The sequence below is a fragment of the Perissodus microlepis genome, chromosome 4 (assembly GCF_051167445.1).
Source record: "Perissodus microlepis isolate ML-2025 ecotype Zambia chromosome 4, ASM5116744v1, whole genome shotgun sequence".
Taxonomy (NCBI): Eukaryota; Metazoa; Chordata; class Actinopteri; order Cichliformes; family Cichlidae; genus Perissodus; species Perissodus microlepis.
Window position 1 is genome coordinate 18001813 of NC_140464.1, and position 15846 is coordinate 18017658.

General features: G+C 40.9%; 1 protein-coding gene across 5 annotated transcripts in view; it reads right to left on the reverse strand.

The window, feature by feature from the left end:
• cacna1ia (calcium voltage-gated channel subunit alpha1 Ia) overlaps positions 1 to 15846 on the reverse strand; it is a 192740-nt gene that overhangs the window by 137023 nt on the left and 39871 nt on the right. For all 5 annotated transcript variants that reach the window (XM_084926243.1, XM_084926242.1, XM_084926241.1 and 2 more), the window contains exon 2: positions 5430 to 5694. In XM_084926243.1, coding sequence (XP_084782369.1) covers positions 5430 to 5677 — 248 coding nt within the window. In that variant the 5' untranslated portion in view covers positions 5678 to 5694. The remainder of the gene's footprint in view (positions 1 to 5429; positions 5695 to 15846) is intronic.

Below are 15846 nucleotides of genomic sequence, written 5' to 3' on the forward strand. Positions count from 1 at the left end.
TGTAACAAAAGAGAAGGCAAAAAGGAAAAAGTGACAGAAAACAGACAGGAGACCAAGCGTAAGATAAAAGAAAGACAGAGTGTCGCTGTGAATTAAAGACAGACTTGATGTTCTTTAATAAAACATCTGTCAAAACAAGTGGAACGAGCATTCAGCGTCTACACATACAACCATCCGTCAAGTGGCACACCTCACAGGAAGTGTCACTGCAAAAGAAAACGCATAAATCTACTGTGTGGCCCCACAGCAGCTCCTCCACACAGAACAATCAAAAAGTGGAAGGACGGAGAGAAAAAGTTCAGAGGAAGAAAAAGAGTGCGAGAACCGAAGAGAGCAAACGCGAGAAGGTGAGGTGAGAGAGAGTAGGTGATGTGTCCCAGGTGTGTGCTCTATCCTCAGCTGTAGTTAAGAGCGAAGCACGGCAACGCCTCAGCCATCCGTCACCATGGAGATAACAAGCTGTCAGGGCAGAGAGGATCACGGGCCACAGAGGCCGGTCACTCGACTTGAACACCACAGGAGCCAATCAGAGGATAAAGAAAGAGGGTGAGATAATGCGAAGAGAATGATAGGAAACGGGAACAGAGAGAGAAACCAAAGCAAGTTATTGATAGAAGGTCTCAGAGGACTGACGAGAGGTTCCCGAATGAGCATGGTTAGACAGCACTAATTATAACTGCAACTAATTATAACGATATTTGGATAAATAAAGGAAAAAAAGCCCAAATCTATGTAGCAATCAACACGCTGCTTATAAGCAACTCATACCATCATCCAGGGCAGGCCAGGGCATTTCTTTTCTGAAACTATGTACATTACAAGTAATTGGTCTGCATTTCCACTTAGTGCTAAACAATGTTAACAGTGATACACAGTTTGCAATTATAACTGCAATATATATATATATATATATATATATATATATATGTATATATGTATATATTTACAAAACTAGAATATCCAAAAGCAAAAATCCTTAAACTCCACAGAAGGATCTGTGACAATCACAGCAATAACACAATAGGCGCATAAAAGAGTGATGTCTCTCTGAGCAGGTCGGATTACACTGAATGGTGTTAATTGCACTATTTCTGGCATAATTGGTATGAGTGTCCTGATGTGTTCTCATCTTGATCTTCAGAATAAATTACTGATGACATGTAATGCTTCCTATATAGCCAAGGCACAGTGCAGCAGACTGGATGGAGATTATAATAAAACTCTAGACTGACTGTGAAATATTTGCTCATGTGAATTCTGCTTTTTCACGTCATTCTGACATCTTGTTGCACTTTCTGCTGCTGACCGTTTGCTCTACCTTTTCCGGATCTGTTTGATTGTATGGTTAAAAACGTCTTCCTCGTGTGTGCTTTGGTGTTTCATCATCAAAGAGAACTCACTTGAAGTTTCACATGGTAAACCGTGAAAATCTGCTAAAACAAAATCTAAACGAAGTGCAGCCAAATCCACGCAGCAGCCATCGAAGGCCAGGTCAAAGTGGGAAGACGTATCAGACAACATCCATAAGGAGACAGTTACAAACATGACAAAGTCAAACGAAAGCTCGAGCAACAAGATGGCAATTTAATAAAAACAGGCAGTGTTATCTAAATATATATTTAGGCACAGCTAGATTTATAGACGTTATCATCCTTTTGTTCTGAGCTTAACACTGTGAGGTGTTGAGCATATAACTCCTGATGGTTTTGCTGTTAAATTGATTTTCTTTCAGGAAGTAAGAGGGTGATGATTTCACAAATTTAAATGTGATGCAGTGGAGCTACGACTGCTGCCTAGATGGTCAATATGCCACTGCTTGTATCTGTCAGTGCGTGAAAGCCCATGGCTGTGGAGTCTCAGGTTTCTATGCAGTCCTGTGAAAAACTAAGTAAAGCCTTACTTCTTCTCTGAGAATAAAAAGTGTAGGTAACACCCAGGTGCTGCTAATGAAATGCATTCGATTAAAGAGTTTCAGCAATTTGTCTGTAGCATTACGGTGTGTGTACACAAAGCCAAGGAGGAGGAAATCGGCAATGATTCTAAAGAAGTTGCTATCTAAAGCTAACAGGACAATGATCCCAAGCAAGGCAGAATGGCTGAAAAAGAAACAATCAAGGTGCTGCAGTGATCGAAATCAAAGCCCAGACCTCAGCCTGACTGAAATGCTGAGATAAGAGCTGTTCACAAATGAAACCTCAATCAGTTGAAGCAACACTATGAAGAAGAGCGGGGCAAAATTGCTTCACCTCATCATACAGAACTTAGAAGTCATATAGAAAATGATCAGTTTAACTTGTTGGTGATAAAAGTGGTTCTACCAGCTACTAAATCATGGGGTACACTTAGTATTCTTACACAATGCTTCGGCATTTGTGCTAACTAAATAATGATATGGTGTAATATGTCATGTGTTGTTGTTCATCTGAGGTAGTGTTATGTTTTTTACATGACGTATAATGCTTGGATGCCATCAGTCTCAAAATAACAGCTGCAGGAATGTATCTCTGAGTCAGTATAAAGCGACACAGCACAGCGGAGGCCCTATTATTGAAAAAATGTCAAACTAATTATACAAGAAACTGGAAAAAAATTGCCTGCAGGGCAGATGTTACACAATGTACAAGTCAGCGAGAACGGACACAACACATATACTGTAGCTGTGCAAATACGTGTTACGAGGAGTGAGTGGAGGAGCAAAGTGGAGGGGTGTGATGGCAGAGGTGGCGTAAGAGCAGTGACAGGAAAGAAGATCAGCAAAGAGGGAGAAAGACAGAGAGAAAGAGGGAGAGATCCGCGATGACGAAAGAAAAGAGAAAATTAGGAGAGAAAAACTGGCAGCTAAACTTTATAGTAAGAAATTTAAATTCCTCTCATAATCATTTCAAATGTCAGCATTAACATATTTGAAAATTGGGAAAGAGATAAGATTAGTAAAAGGATTTTGAAAACAATCAAGAGCAACACAGGGGGAGAGGAAGTGTGTGGTGTGCAATATAGAGAGGTGCTCCAGGTACTCTGCTGCAGGCGAGCGTGGGAGAGCGTCACTGTACTGTAAGTGTGTGTGCATGTGTGTGTGTCACCAAAGGCCTCTCACAGCTACTGAGCGGTGGACAGAGTTATTGATTGGCAAAGAGTTGGTGAAACAACCATTTATTGCCCCCCCTTCACTCACATCTAGACAAAATTTACTTCAGACACACTACACTGAGCAAAAGCAAAACACTGTTTGATGAAGTGAAATGGGGCTTAATTTATAATCCTATCACAGTGGCATTTTTTTTCAATGTCTTTGAAACAAACAAAAATGCCCTGGGCTCATATGTAGTCGACACAGGCGATCCAGCACACCTCTCTATATACAGCACCGACTACTTCAGCGCAATCAATACACGCATTCAAACGGGTACAAATCATTGTTCCAGTGCACCAAACATCAAACTTCTGCTCCAGCTGAAGTCCCACACACACTGCAGATACATGCACATCCTCTTATTCCTACACAAGAAAGGCACTAGACTTGTGCTTGCATAGCCATCCCACACACACACAAACACACACACATAAACAGGGCCACTCACTCAGATATATTCTTTAGGAAGCTTTAATCCTTACTAACCTGGTTGCAGTAAAGGCAAAAGTAACCCACCATGGCAACTGAAGTGTGTGTTTATGCGTCTTCTAGTCCCTCAAGCTGAATCAGCCAGAAGAAAATCACCTCAACTACAGCAATAACAGCCATTACCTGCTCTCCCAGACACACTGTTTTAACATGCTTACAGTCTGAGCCACTATAGGTGTCAAGCAACACAATCAGCAATTGGTTGTGTGTTTATGCAGTACACGTGTATGCACAGGTGGTGTTTGTACCCCCGTGTTGGAGCCAACTGTGTGTAGCAGAGCACAGGCGTTAGCAAGCTAGCACTGTAAAATCCTTCTGATTTTTTTTCTTCCTTAAACATCAAAGACAGAGTCTGACAGGCAAACAGAAATTCTCGCTGTCCAGTTTTGTCTGTCTGACTGCTTACACTTTCCCTCTGTCGTTCTGATTTTCTGGCTGCACATTTGTTTGCCTGTAATACAGACATTTTACTGTATGGTTTTAGTTCCCCCTCACCAGCCTGCTACACATGCATGGGCAGTGAAGACTGAATATTACAGGGCATTTAACAGGCTTTTTCTACATTTGACTACATTTCATGATTAATCAAAATCAGTTTGTCACTGCGGTATGCCAGGGTCATGTCTATCCTGTCATTCAAAAAATCTCAATAAATCAAACTCGTCTGAATAACAACTTTCAAAAACGTTAAAATGCATGAATATATGTATAAATGCATAGAAAACGTCATTTCTAAAATTCTACTCAGCCTTTTATTGTAATTGTGGATAGAAGCTAAAGTTCTGGGGGGAAACTCGGATTATGTCAAACATAATTCAAGCAAAATAAAGCATAGTCCAGGAGAAAGAGAGGGATCCATCCAACAGGAGCTCTCTGTCAACTTTAAGAAGCCAAAATCATCACAGGCAAACATCCTTCCCATGTCCCATCAAAGTATAGTTTAATAAAGAAAAACGGAGTTGAATATTATATCTCAGTGGAAAATAGACTCAACATATAGATTATTTGGTTGTGTTAGTTTACGTTTGCGAGGAACACTCAAGAGATGATTAAAAACAGTGTAAAGGAAACTAGCTCGTCAGCAGATTACCCTGTGCTCAACAATGTGCTATAAAACATTTAAAGTAATTAATATCTTTAAAATAATACTATTGGCATACAGCTGGGAGCAAAAGGTGTTCTGAAAAAGCATGTTTCCCCATAAAGGTTCCTCTGCTTCTTACACATGACAATGATAAATCATCACTACTCAACTGAGCAAAACAGCAGGTCTTGCACTGTGACTGGTGACAGTAAATTGTACTATAATCTATTCCACCTACACACACACACACACACACACACACACACACACACACACACACACACACACACACACACACACACACACAAAGCAGTGCAAACACACTTACTTTGAGACGATTCTGACGAAATCCACAAGATAAAGCAGTGAGGGTTGATGGGTTGGGGTAAAGAGGTCAGTGTCAAGATGGATGATGATGTCTCAAACAAACATGAAGGAGAGACTTGAGAAAGCACAAAGAACTCAAACTATGACCCTGCTGAAGGGGGATGATGAACGGGCAGAAAAATGCTGCAGCTGAACAGGCAAATAGAAAAAGGTGAAGGGTTGACAAAGACTGAAAGCTGGGTGAAAAATGAGGTAAAGTAAGATGGGGGATGATTTAAAGAAAAAAGCATGACTACAAATGCACTTGGCTATGACTGATGATTAAATGTAGCTCGATGAAGATTACAGGTTATCTTTAAGGTCAAACTTGATCCATCCCATCAGTGAACCAAAGGATATGGGCTGGAGACCATACGGATGCACCAGTTGCGAGGACAGGTGGTCTGCTTGAGGCAGAAGAAGACCACGGGCGCTAGCTCTGGGAAGGGCACCACGAGAGTGCTCAGGTCACTGCCGATACTGACATCATCACCTGGGCCCATTTCCTCAATGATGTCATCAGCCTGCGCCGAGCTGTATTCCTCATTCTGCCCTGGCCCTGCTGAGGAAATGCTCCCCAGCGGCACAGGACACTCCTCGCTCGTCATGGCAAGCCAGCTGGGATCTGAAACACAGAGGAAATTGACACATGGATTACAGGAGCAAAATGACTTTGATATGGTAAAATTGTGAAATGTTAAACTTGTTAACATTATACATGTTAACTGAATTATTCAGCTTGAAAGGAGAGTCCTGGGGATACACATACTCTGCCACAGACCATCATAGTATCAGCTCACAGACATTTAATGATTGTTTTAGCCCCAAAGGCCCGTTACTCTCCGGCTGTCTCTACCGCCAATGAAACCAAATGCTCTTATCATAAACTCACTTGTCTACGTAAGACGATGGATTCCTTAATGATAAGAATCACCCTTCGCTGTCCAACACACACATGGCAGGATACAACAGCGACGCGTAAGTCAGTGTCCACATTCATTGTGCATTCACTGACGATTCATTTAGCTCCATCACAGCGTTGGGGGAAAGGAAATGCCTTTCCTCCACCTACCACTTAACTCATGAAGAAAATCACATTTATCTGTGGGTATTGTGCACAAAAAAGAACATACACACAGGCACACAACAGTGCAATGCTACACACACGCCTGCATATTAAAGCGTTTTTACACGTTGCACAATAATACACGAGGCTGGCTGGAGTGCTGGCTGCTGTCATGAGTTACTTCTGGCTAGGAAGTGTTTGTGTTTGATTGGGTATTCAAAGCCAAAGGAGGGATAATATTAGAAGTAAAAAGCGCAAAGAAAGACAGAATGACAGAAACTTTGTTCTTTTGGCTTCCTCCATTGGCCGGTAGCAGCCGGAGCCTAAGTGAATGCATGATAACATGCCGGACTTGTAGTGCTCTTGCTTTTAACTGGCAGCCAAAGGAGGCAGCCAGCAAGAGGCAAGGAGCCAAGAGAAGGCTGGACATGTGCAGAGCTGGACATATGCACAGTCTTTCACACATGCCCACTCACACTGTCTCTCCCTCTCTCTCTCACACACACACACATGGACAAGATCTCATTGTTGAAAGGTTTTTAAACTGGTTTCGGATATAAAAGCAAAGAGGTGGAAGTGACAGAAACTAAAAAGCAACAAGAGGAAGAAACGTTTGTGTGGTGTGGGCAGGTTTTTTGTTTTATTGCCACTTTAAAAATGTATGATCACGTTTCCGTGTAGTATCACCAAGGCGAAATTTACCTCACGTTCAAGCTACAAACACGAGCAGATAACTACGAGCATGTATACGTGGGCGTGATTTCCGTCATTTCCGTGCATGCATGGATCAGTAAATGTGTTTGTTTGCCCTAAATCCTATAGAGGGATTAAGAGCCAGTGGGAGAAAAGACTTTGTTTTTATAGGGTAATGATATTAAGGGCTATTCATTACAAGGAGAGAAAATAGGACAGCGGTGATTTAGGGGCCGGTATATCTGACAGCTCCGGAGATAATCCTCGGAAGATGTTAAACCAGGTAGAGAAAGCGAAAAAGGGAAAAGTCACCAACCACACGCAGAATGTTTGCATATCTCTATATCTGTTTACTGCACATGCTGTCTCTCTAACCGGACTGTAACTTGTCTGTTTTAAATAAGCTTTACCATGGCAACAGCTGCTTCCTGTGGCGGAAGGAAGTTTATTCTTACTCTGTTGTGTTTTATTTCCCATGACAAAGCTTCTTAGGGAGACCCTGCAGCTATTACCGGCGAGTACAATTAAGTAGGAGACAGCTTTGCAGAAATGGTTGGAAGGAGAGTGTTCGTGTGTGTGTGTGTGTGTGTGTGGTAACGACAGTGAAAAAAAACAAATCACAAAATTGTTTTATCTAACTTCTCTGCACCATAATATCACTCCTACTCATTTGCTGTGATTCTCTCTTTCAAAACACCCCTCCATGCTGGGCAAGCTTCCTCTGTGTTGTTGTGTTTTTTCGTGCATAATGATGATGATTGATGAATGTGTGTGACACGGAGATGCTGAGAGAGACGGAGCGACGGAGAGAGAGAGACCACGCACAAGGCCCTGACTGATGTTTCGCACTGACACATCCACTCAGAGACACATTCACACGTTCTCAACATACACGCTCTCGCACATTAACACCCTTAATTGGGGTAGCGGATATACAGTCACCCATTTAGCCGCACTGTGAGCTAAAGGCTGTGATGAGCCATGGAAAAACTTGCTTTCCCCCTCCCACACACACTCACTGCGACAGTCTGAGACAGACACAGGAAGAGGCTGGATGGAAAATAACAGTAAAAAAAACCAAAAACATACTGTGGATTATTTAGGCAACAAACTCTTCAGTGCAGTGATTTCAAACGGCCAGTTTGAATGTAGAAAGCTGTGAAAGGTTGTGTTTTTATTTCTTGCTTAGATTAAAAAATACCCCAGGCATGGAAGTAAAGTCTAAAACTCTCAGTGACTCACTGAATAAGCTCAAAAAAGATGGATGAAGATAAAGAATTCGAGGCTTAAAATAACAACAGTTTGTTGTCTGAATTCTCCATTATACTCGGACGGTATCTTTGGTTAAGGATTTTTTATACGCGATATGTAAACCAGTAATCGAGCCTGTCTTTGCAACTAAAATCCATCGATATGACATTTGAATCCTGCTGTGCGACCTTTGCCCGTCTCCAGGCCTTTGAAGCTGTTCACCAAATTAACTGACTCATCTTGAACTGTGACATGAAAGAGCTGTTTTTCAATTAAAACACACACACACACACACAGAGCGACAATTGCGATTAGCATCATTGTGAATTTGTGCACCACAACAGGGATATTATACTAGCCAATACCCCTTCTAGGCAGCCCCGGAGGCATGGCTGCTGAACGACAAATAGACTATACATGCAGTTTTTACCACTATTAAAAGCCCAGCAAAAAGTATGTTGGTACATGTGCGTGCTGTGGAGTGACATTAGATTTGGGAAAATATGTGATTGTTTAGGAGAGTCAAATGGTTAACAATGGACACAGTGGTCTTGGGGTGTTTCCACCCCTGCGGTCCATTTAAATGGAAACCTGGTTCATTTTTGCCAGTGTGAACACTGTAATCACACAGAGACCCTTTGGAGGAGGTGACCTCAGTAAGGCTCCAAATGAACTACAGGACAGTTTGTTTATGGTGTGATCTCGAGCTTAACCATCTACCTCTCCCGTAGCCACTTATGCTTTGCATTCTCAATGCAGGAAGGTACTATACATGTGCAATCTGTGAAATGACTGTAAATTCTCTGTGTTCTCCAGTAGTGCAGAACACGGCACCTTCTTCCTGTATTTGCTTTTGCAGCTCCCGCCCCAGATACATCTGGCCAATGACTGGACTGAACATTCTCACATGATTTGTAGCAACACACTTTAGTTTGCTTGGAGTTCACTTGGATTTTTCTCAGGGTGAAAATAAACCAAATCATGATGAGTTTGTACATGTTTACAAACTCATCAACTGATTCAGACCAGAGGAAATGAACTATAGGTGTAAAACACTAAGACTAAAGATGGAAATGCAGTATATTGTAAAATTATAAATTGTTATTTCTGCATGAAATCAGCTCAGTGTTACTTGATGAACGTGTTTTAGCTTGTATGACAGCAGGAGATGTAAAATATATATCGATTACTATACTGTAGCTTATCTACATCCTGCTCTCAGAGGACAGCAGTCTAAACAGTGCTGCTGAGATCTCCCTCTCCCCAGCTACCGCCTCTGGCTGTCTTGGGGGGATACTGAGGTGTTACCAACCTAGTCGAGAGAAATACTCTCTCCTGCGTGACTTGGGTCTGCTTCAGGGTCTCCTCCAGGATGGACACGCTCGAAACACTTCACCTATGAGTCGTCCAAAATGCATCGTAGACATCTCAAGTCACTTTTTTGATACGGAGGAGCTGCAAGCCTTTAGGGCCCTCCTGAACAAATAAAGCTCCTCACTCTGTCTCTACAGGTGAACTCAGACATCCTGGTGACTCTCCTTGTATCTACAATCTTATTCTTTCGGTCACCACCTACAGCTCGTGGGCATAGGTGAGGATAAACCAGAAAACTGACAGCTTCTCCTTACGGCTCAGATCTTTACTTCCCCTACTTGTAAACTCATAAATTTGTTGAGTACATTTACAGAATTTTCAATTTTTGAAGAAAAAGAATGTTTTCACACAACAGCAACAATAATTGTGCCATTTGGAGGTAAAAGGTGAGGCACTGCATCCCTCTGTGTAATGATTAGTGCCAGCTGTGTTGCTGTGGAAGACAATCCAAATCAGGAGATCTGGAAAAGAACTGATAGCATATCTGACACATTGTGGCTCATAATCCTCAGTTTCCACAGGGGAAAGTTATTAAAAATTGGCTCCCTGTAATGTTGCATTATGAGTTTCAGAAGTTATAAAGGCTGGATTGGAAAGTTACCGTGGATTTTTTTTTTTAAAACCAAAAATACAGCCGAGTTGTGCGTGATGTGTGCTATATCTATATTTGTGGGTATGCAACCAATCTGGGTCCGACAAAGCCCTCTCAGACAGCAGCCCGAGTGTCACACTTACTTAAAGAAACACCCCATTTCAACTGCACTTAAATTCTCTCACTGTGTCATGGTGAGGTGACACAATATTATCAGCTGAGAACACACACACACACACACACACACACACACACACACACACACACACACACACACACACACACAAGTGTACACATAGTCATGTGTGACTGGGCTGAAAAATGAGAACATTGAGCATTGAAAACACGAGGCAGATCCCTGATGATCGGTACTGTCCCAGGTGTGTGTGTGTGTGTGTGTGTGTGTGTGTGTGTGTGTGTGTGTGTGTGTGTGTGAAACATAATGCACCATTGGTCCATTGCAACACAGACAGTGGCTAATGCTATTAGAATCACTGCAGGGCAAGTATCCCTTGAGAAGACAACTTAGGCTTGCACAAGAACCATACACACACCCTCACAACAGACAGAGTCACACACACACACACACACACACACACACACACACTCACACACACACACACACACACACACACACTCCTTGTCGCTTCAGTTAAGGCTGCACTTCATTCAGTGACCTGAGACAAACCAGCTTTGACACATATTGCTGAGTGATCAAAACAACACATTATTTTGTTACTGAGACTATCAATATAGCCAATGAGAGAGTCTAATATATTTATAAACCAGTCACTGACAGGGGAGCCAGCAGTGAATATGATGGCTGGCTTTTTGACAGCACCATAAAATTGCCTTCTAAAATGTGATAAATGTGACTCTCATATAATGGAGAGGAACATAATTCCCACTCTCCATTTTTACCTCGCCAAGTAAACCCTAATATGTCTACTTTAGGACCATTGTAACATTTAAATATGTCAGCACAAATGGACTTTGGAGTATGATCAAACAACTTCATTGCACACTCCTGACTGGTTTTGACAAACTTGAAAGGACAGCTTAAAGTAATCTCTGCCTTGCCGTTTAAGGTCAACATTCAGTATAAATTTTGCCTCTCTGAACCATTGTTTTATTTTACACCAGCTAGGCTCCATGCTTTCACCTTCCATCCATCCATTTTCTTTGACTCTTTGACTTGTGGATAACTCGAGCCTTTCCCAGCTGTCACAGGGCGAGAGATGGGGTACACAGAACTACAAAATAGGTCCAAACAAGTTAGGTATGATGATAACTCTGTGGCTGTGGATATAAAAGTGGATATAGAAGAAAAAAAACACTTCTTCCAAAAATCATCTTTTGTTTTTGTGCACAAAAAAACAGTATAGCAGACTAACAATGTCATGAGATGATTACAGTAAGTCATAAAATTGAAATAAAGAATATCCAGGAAGATTTTAAGGGTGAAACTGAAAGAACTCATAGTTAGGTCCATATACTTTTAGACACTGATATTTTTTTTTCATTTTTTATCACAATATCAACACAAATTTAAAGTGCAGGCTCTCAGCTTTAATTTCAGGGGTTGAAGACAAACACTGCATCAACCGTTGAGGAGTATCAACCATTTTTACACACAGTGGCTTATTTTTAGTGCTTAAATGTAATTGTATGGTCAAAAGCCATTTAATGGACAGATGTGAACTATTAGTTGACTTTGTCTATTAAATTAGGCAGGTTAAGAGTGATTCCAGGTGTGGCATTTGCATTTGGAAGCTGTTGCTATGAGCCCACATGTTTAAAAACGAGTGAAACAGGCCATCCTTAACCTGCAAAATTATTGGAAGTGGCCAGAAAAATGTGTGATGCATTCTGAGTAACGGTGAGATTGGCACAATGACAAGGGCTGGATATACACAAGCAAGAGTAGTGGATGCTTTTAAGATGCTTTCCATGGTAAAGAACCAACCTCCAGAAAATCCAGCCAAGTACAGAATGTTCTAGAGAGGTGTGGAAATTTCTTCTTCTCATTATCTACTATACAGAGAAGGCTTCATGAGAGAAATACACAGGGTTCAACTCAAGGTGCAAGTCATTTATCATCCCTAAGAACCGGAAGGCCAGATTAGACGTTGCCAGAAAAACTATCCAACACAGCCAAATCGGTTAGGGAATGTTATTCTATGGAGAAATTAAACTAAGATCAAACTGTATGAAAAATTATGTGGGGAAAAGAATTATGGAGAACCCTCAGAATAGCTTTTAATTTGAACCACAGAACATCATCTGTAAAACAAGGTGGAGGAATCATAATGCATGGATATGTGTGGCTTTCAACGCCACTAGATCACTGGTGTTTACTGGCAATATGAAAGAGAGGAGAAGAAGCCCGATGAGTTCTGAAGTGTGCAGAGATTCACTGTCTGCTCTGATTCAGCAAAATGCAGCAAGTTGACTGGACAACACTTCACAGTACAGATGGGCAATGAAACAAAACCCTGACAGCGATCCAGGAGATTTTGAGATTTTGAAGGTAAAAGTCTGGAATATTCTGCAATGGCCAAGAGAAGTGCCTGTGAAATTGTTCAGCTACATGTGTAGAAAATAGGACACAGTCTGAATGTGATTAATTAAGTCTTTCACCATTAAGGCAATATTTTTGGTCAGCAGTTTAAGCCCACGTTCATTATAGAAATGCAACTTCACAGCCAAAAAAAAAAAAAAAGACAAAGAAAAAATAATGTGCCAGTGCCCAAAATTACACAGATCTATTTATTCTAAGAAAGTAAACTAGGCAGAGAACACGTTGCATGTGACTGTGTTATGTGGATGCATGCAGGGATTTCAGTAAATCATGAAACTCTTTGGTTTGTTAGACTTTAATTACAGTTAGTATCTGGCAACATCAGTGACTGAGACATCAGAGCGTTGCGTCAATCGTACGGTGAATTTGAATGCAAACTTTTATTAACTTAATTATTAGGAGATTGAAAAATATAACCAAAGCTCAACAAAAAAAATGTAAACTCTAAGACTCAAGCCAAGTTCTCCAAATCCACTATCAAATTGTGCAATCCTTCACTGGCTTATGGTGGATCAAAGATGGGAAAGAAGAGTATGTGAACAACTGCTGTAAACCTCAAAATCAGAAACACCATCATGTACAGAAGAACCTATTTTTCCAGTTTTAAATTCAGCAGATCATCTGAACCCCATGTTCATATCTAAATGCACTGACTTGACTAGCTGGATAAAAGAAGTGGCTGTTTAATTTATTTCAGTCTTAAATGTAGTTTGCAGCCCATCTGACAACACTGCCAATGGGCCTCACCTGCTCTTATTGGCTAGCTGAGGAGGGACATTGAGGGACGTAAAAGATAGAAAAGGTTAATCTGCATAAAGACATAAACAGCAGTGTGTTCTTCATATAAGGGACTAAATCCCTATGCAGGTCACACCACTGTTGGATGGTATATTTCACATACAGTGCTCTCTGCTTGTGCCAAATTGGGTAGTTTGATTTTTTGATTCCATTTTTTTTTTTTTTTACCTTGAAATGAGTAAAAATATCCACAACTACTGCAGTGAAATGGGCTGTCCCCTGCAGCCACAGCCAGGCACTTAAAGGTATTTCAGTTAGTAAGTGACATATGGGTGTCAAACCATCTTCTGCTTTCAGCAGCATTATCCTGACTCTGCAGCATTGCCAGAATGGCCCACACATTTGTTATAGATCACAGACCAGCAAGGTGGGCAGATTCACCCTTAATAACCATATGCTGTGCAAAGGTGGCACTTTATTTGGTCCATTTAAAAGAAATAGTTCAGTGTTTACAGATTAGTTCAGGTAAGAAATAAAAACTCTCAGAATAAAGTTTAACAAGTAGCCGTTTTAATTCAACAACAGTGTAAATACACAGTACAAATAAGCAGTGAAAAGATCGCATTATCACCGAAGCGTAAAGATGAACAGAATGCATTATTACAGCAGAGCCGAATCAGATGCCTTCTGTTTGGCTGTTGTCTCATTTGCTTATTTTATGTTCTGCATTGAATGAAATGTTTCTAACTGACTGACACCCAAAATAAATTCACTTCATATGAAATGGTTTGCAGCTGCTTGTGGCACACAAGTAATTACAAGCAATCTCTGCCCAGTGCAAATGATGATGAAGTGGAGCAAAGAAATGAGTCAGAAAAGTGAAACATCAGAGAAGAAGAACTTGGGAGGGACTTGGGGTTCAAATGCATTGTCCATTTTTTCTCTTGTTATGGCAGAAAATAAAAAATCCCGCTAAAACATGCTTGTTTTTTCTGCAGGAACTGGCAGCTTTTCTCTCAACTATGGTTTTTAGTTTCCACAGCAATTAACTTTTTGATCTAAGGAACGGATGAAAGATTGCCTTTGATTCTCCTTTAATCTAGCTTCTTCCTTTTGTAATTTTAAATTTCCAGTTTCCAATTGAGTGTCTTAATCCGCATCCTCTCCCTCCCCTTTTCCCCTCCTCTCGTCTTCTTATCCACTTCTCTGCCTTTTTCTCTTGCTCTCATTCTCCATGTTCTTCTACCCCCACCTCTTTCTTTACTTCTGTCTCCAACTGTGTCTCTCTCATTCTATGACGAAGAGGACACTGAGCCCCTTGTCAGAAATCATCTTAAGAGAGTGGCTGCCAGTGGATTACACTGAATCAGTGGCCCAATCAGTTTAATCTGTTTTAACAGCATTAGCTCTGGCAGCCAAGACTATTGCTGTGTATAGACTGTATTGAGTGCATCTTTCAGTCCTTAAGTCATCCTGAGTTCCCTGCTGTATTAAATCCTTGCCAACACCACGACAAGCTAACGCTAACAACACCTTGCAGTGTGAAAGGGCTCAATATATTAGCATTAGCATCATGTTAACAGCTTTTAGACTATAGGGAAAGTTAAAGTTCAAGAGCAATGACAGTGGCAGGAGTTTAGACAGGCAGGGAAATGAATGAGAAAGAAGCAAAGAAAGAATGGAACAATAGAAACTGGATTATGGCTTGCTGCACAGAGCGCAGACGTCAACCGAAGACCTGAAATAGTTCTGTTAAGCAGAAATTTAAAATGTCAAATCAAATTTGCTGTTTGATTTAGGCTTTGCTTTTCAATTTAGTATTAGCTTTAGTTCAATTCAATGGAAATTGCATATTTCTGCACGTCTTTTCTCATATCCCTTGTGACCACAGCTCATTTGTCTTTTCTTTTACTCTCCAATTCACAAACAAAGCTGCCCTTTAATGCACAAGCACTGTTGTTTCAATTGGGTTTGGGTCCACATGCAGCTCTCTTGTTCACAAAGGCAGTTTCACATCCCAAACTTTATGTATGTCCCACACAAACAATGAATATAATGCCAATTTATTTATTTATATAACAAATAAACAAGTGTCTCTAACTGTACAAAATCATCCATGCAATGCACTTGTTAGCACTGATCCCTCGGCAGCCTCTCATCTATAAAAATGGTCACTTTTGGCTCCAAAAAAAGGAAAAGAAAAAAAACCCAAACTGTTAAAGTCAAGGCTTTAAAGTGGGACTGCACACAAAGAATGGGTGGTGTCATGGCGGTTTCATCCATCTTTTCATATCCCATCTGTCTGTGTGTAAGATAAAAGCAGAGGACTGCAGAGGACAGAAAACAGAACTAACACAGTGACTGATCCACATAAGAAAAGCTCCTATCGCGGCCCAGCTTATCAGCGCATTTATTATAAATTCTTATATGTGTGTGCATGTGTAAAGTAAAGTAAAGAGCTTTTGCCTCCGTGCATTGTGGA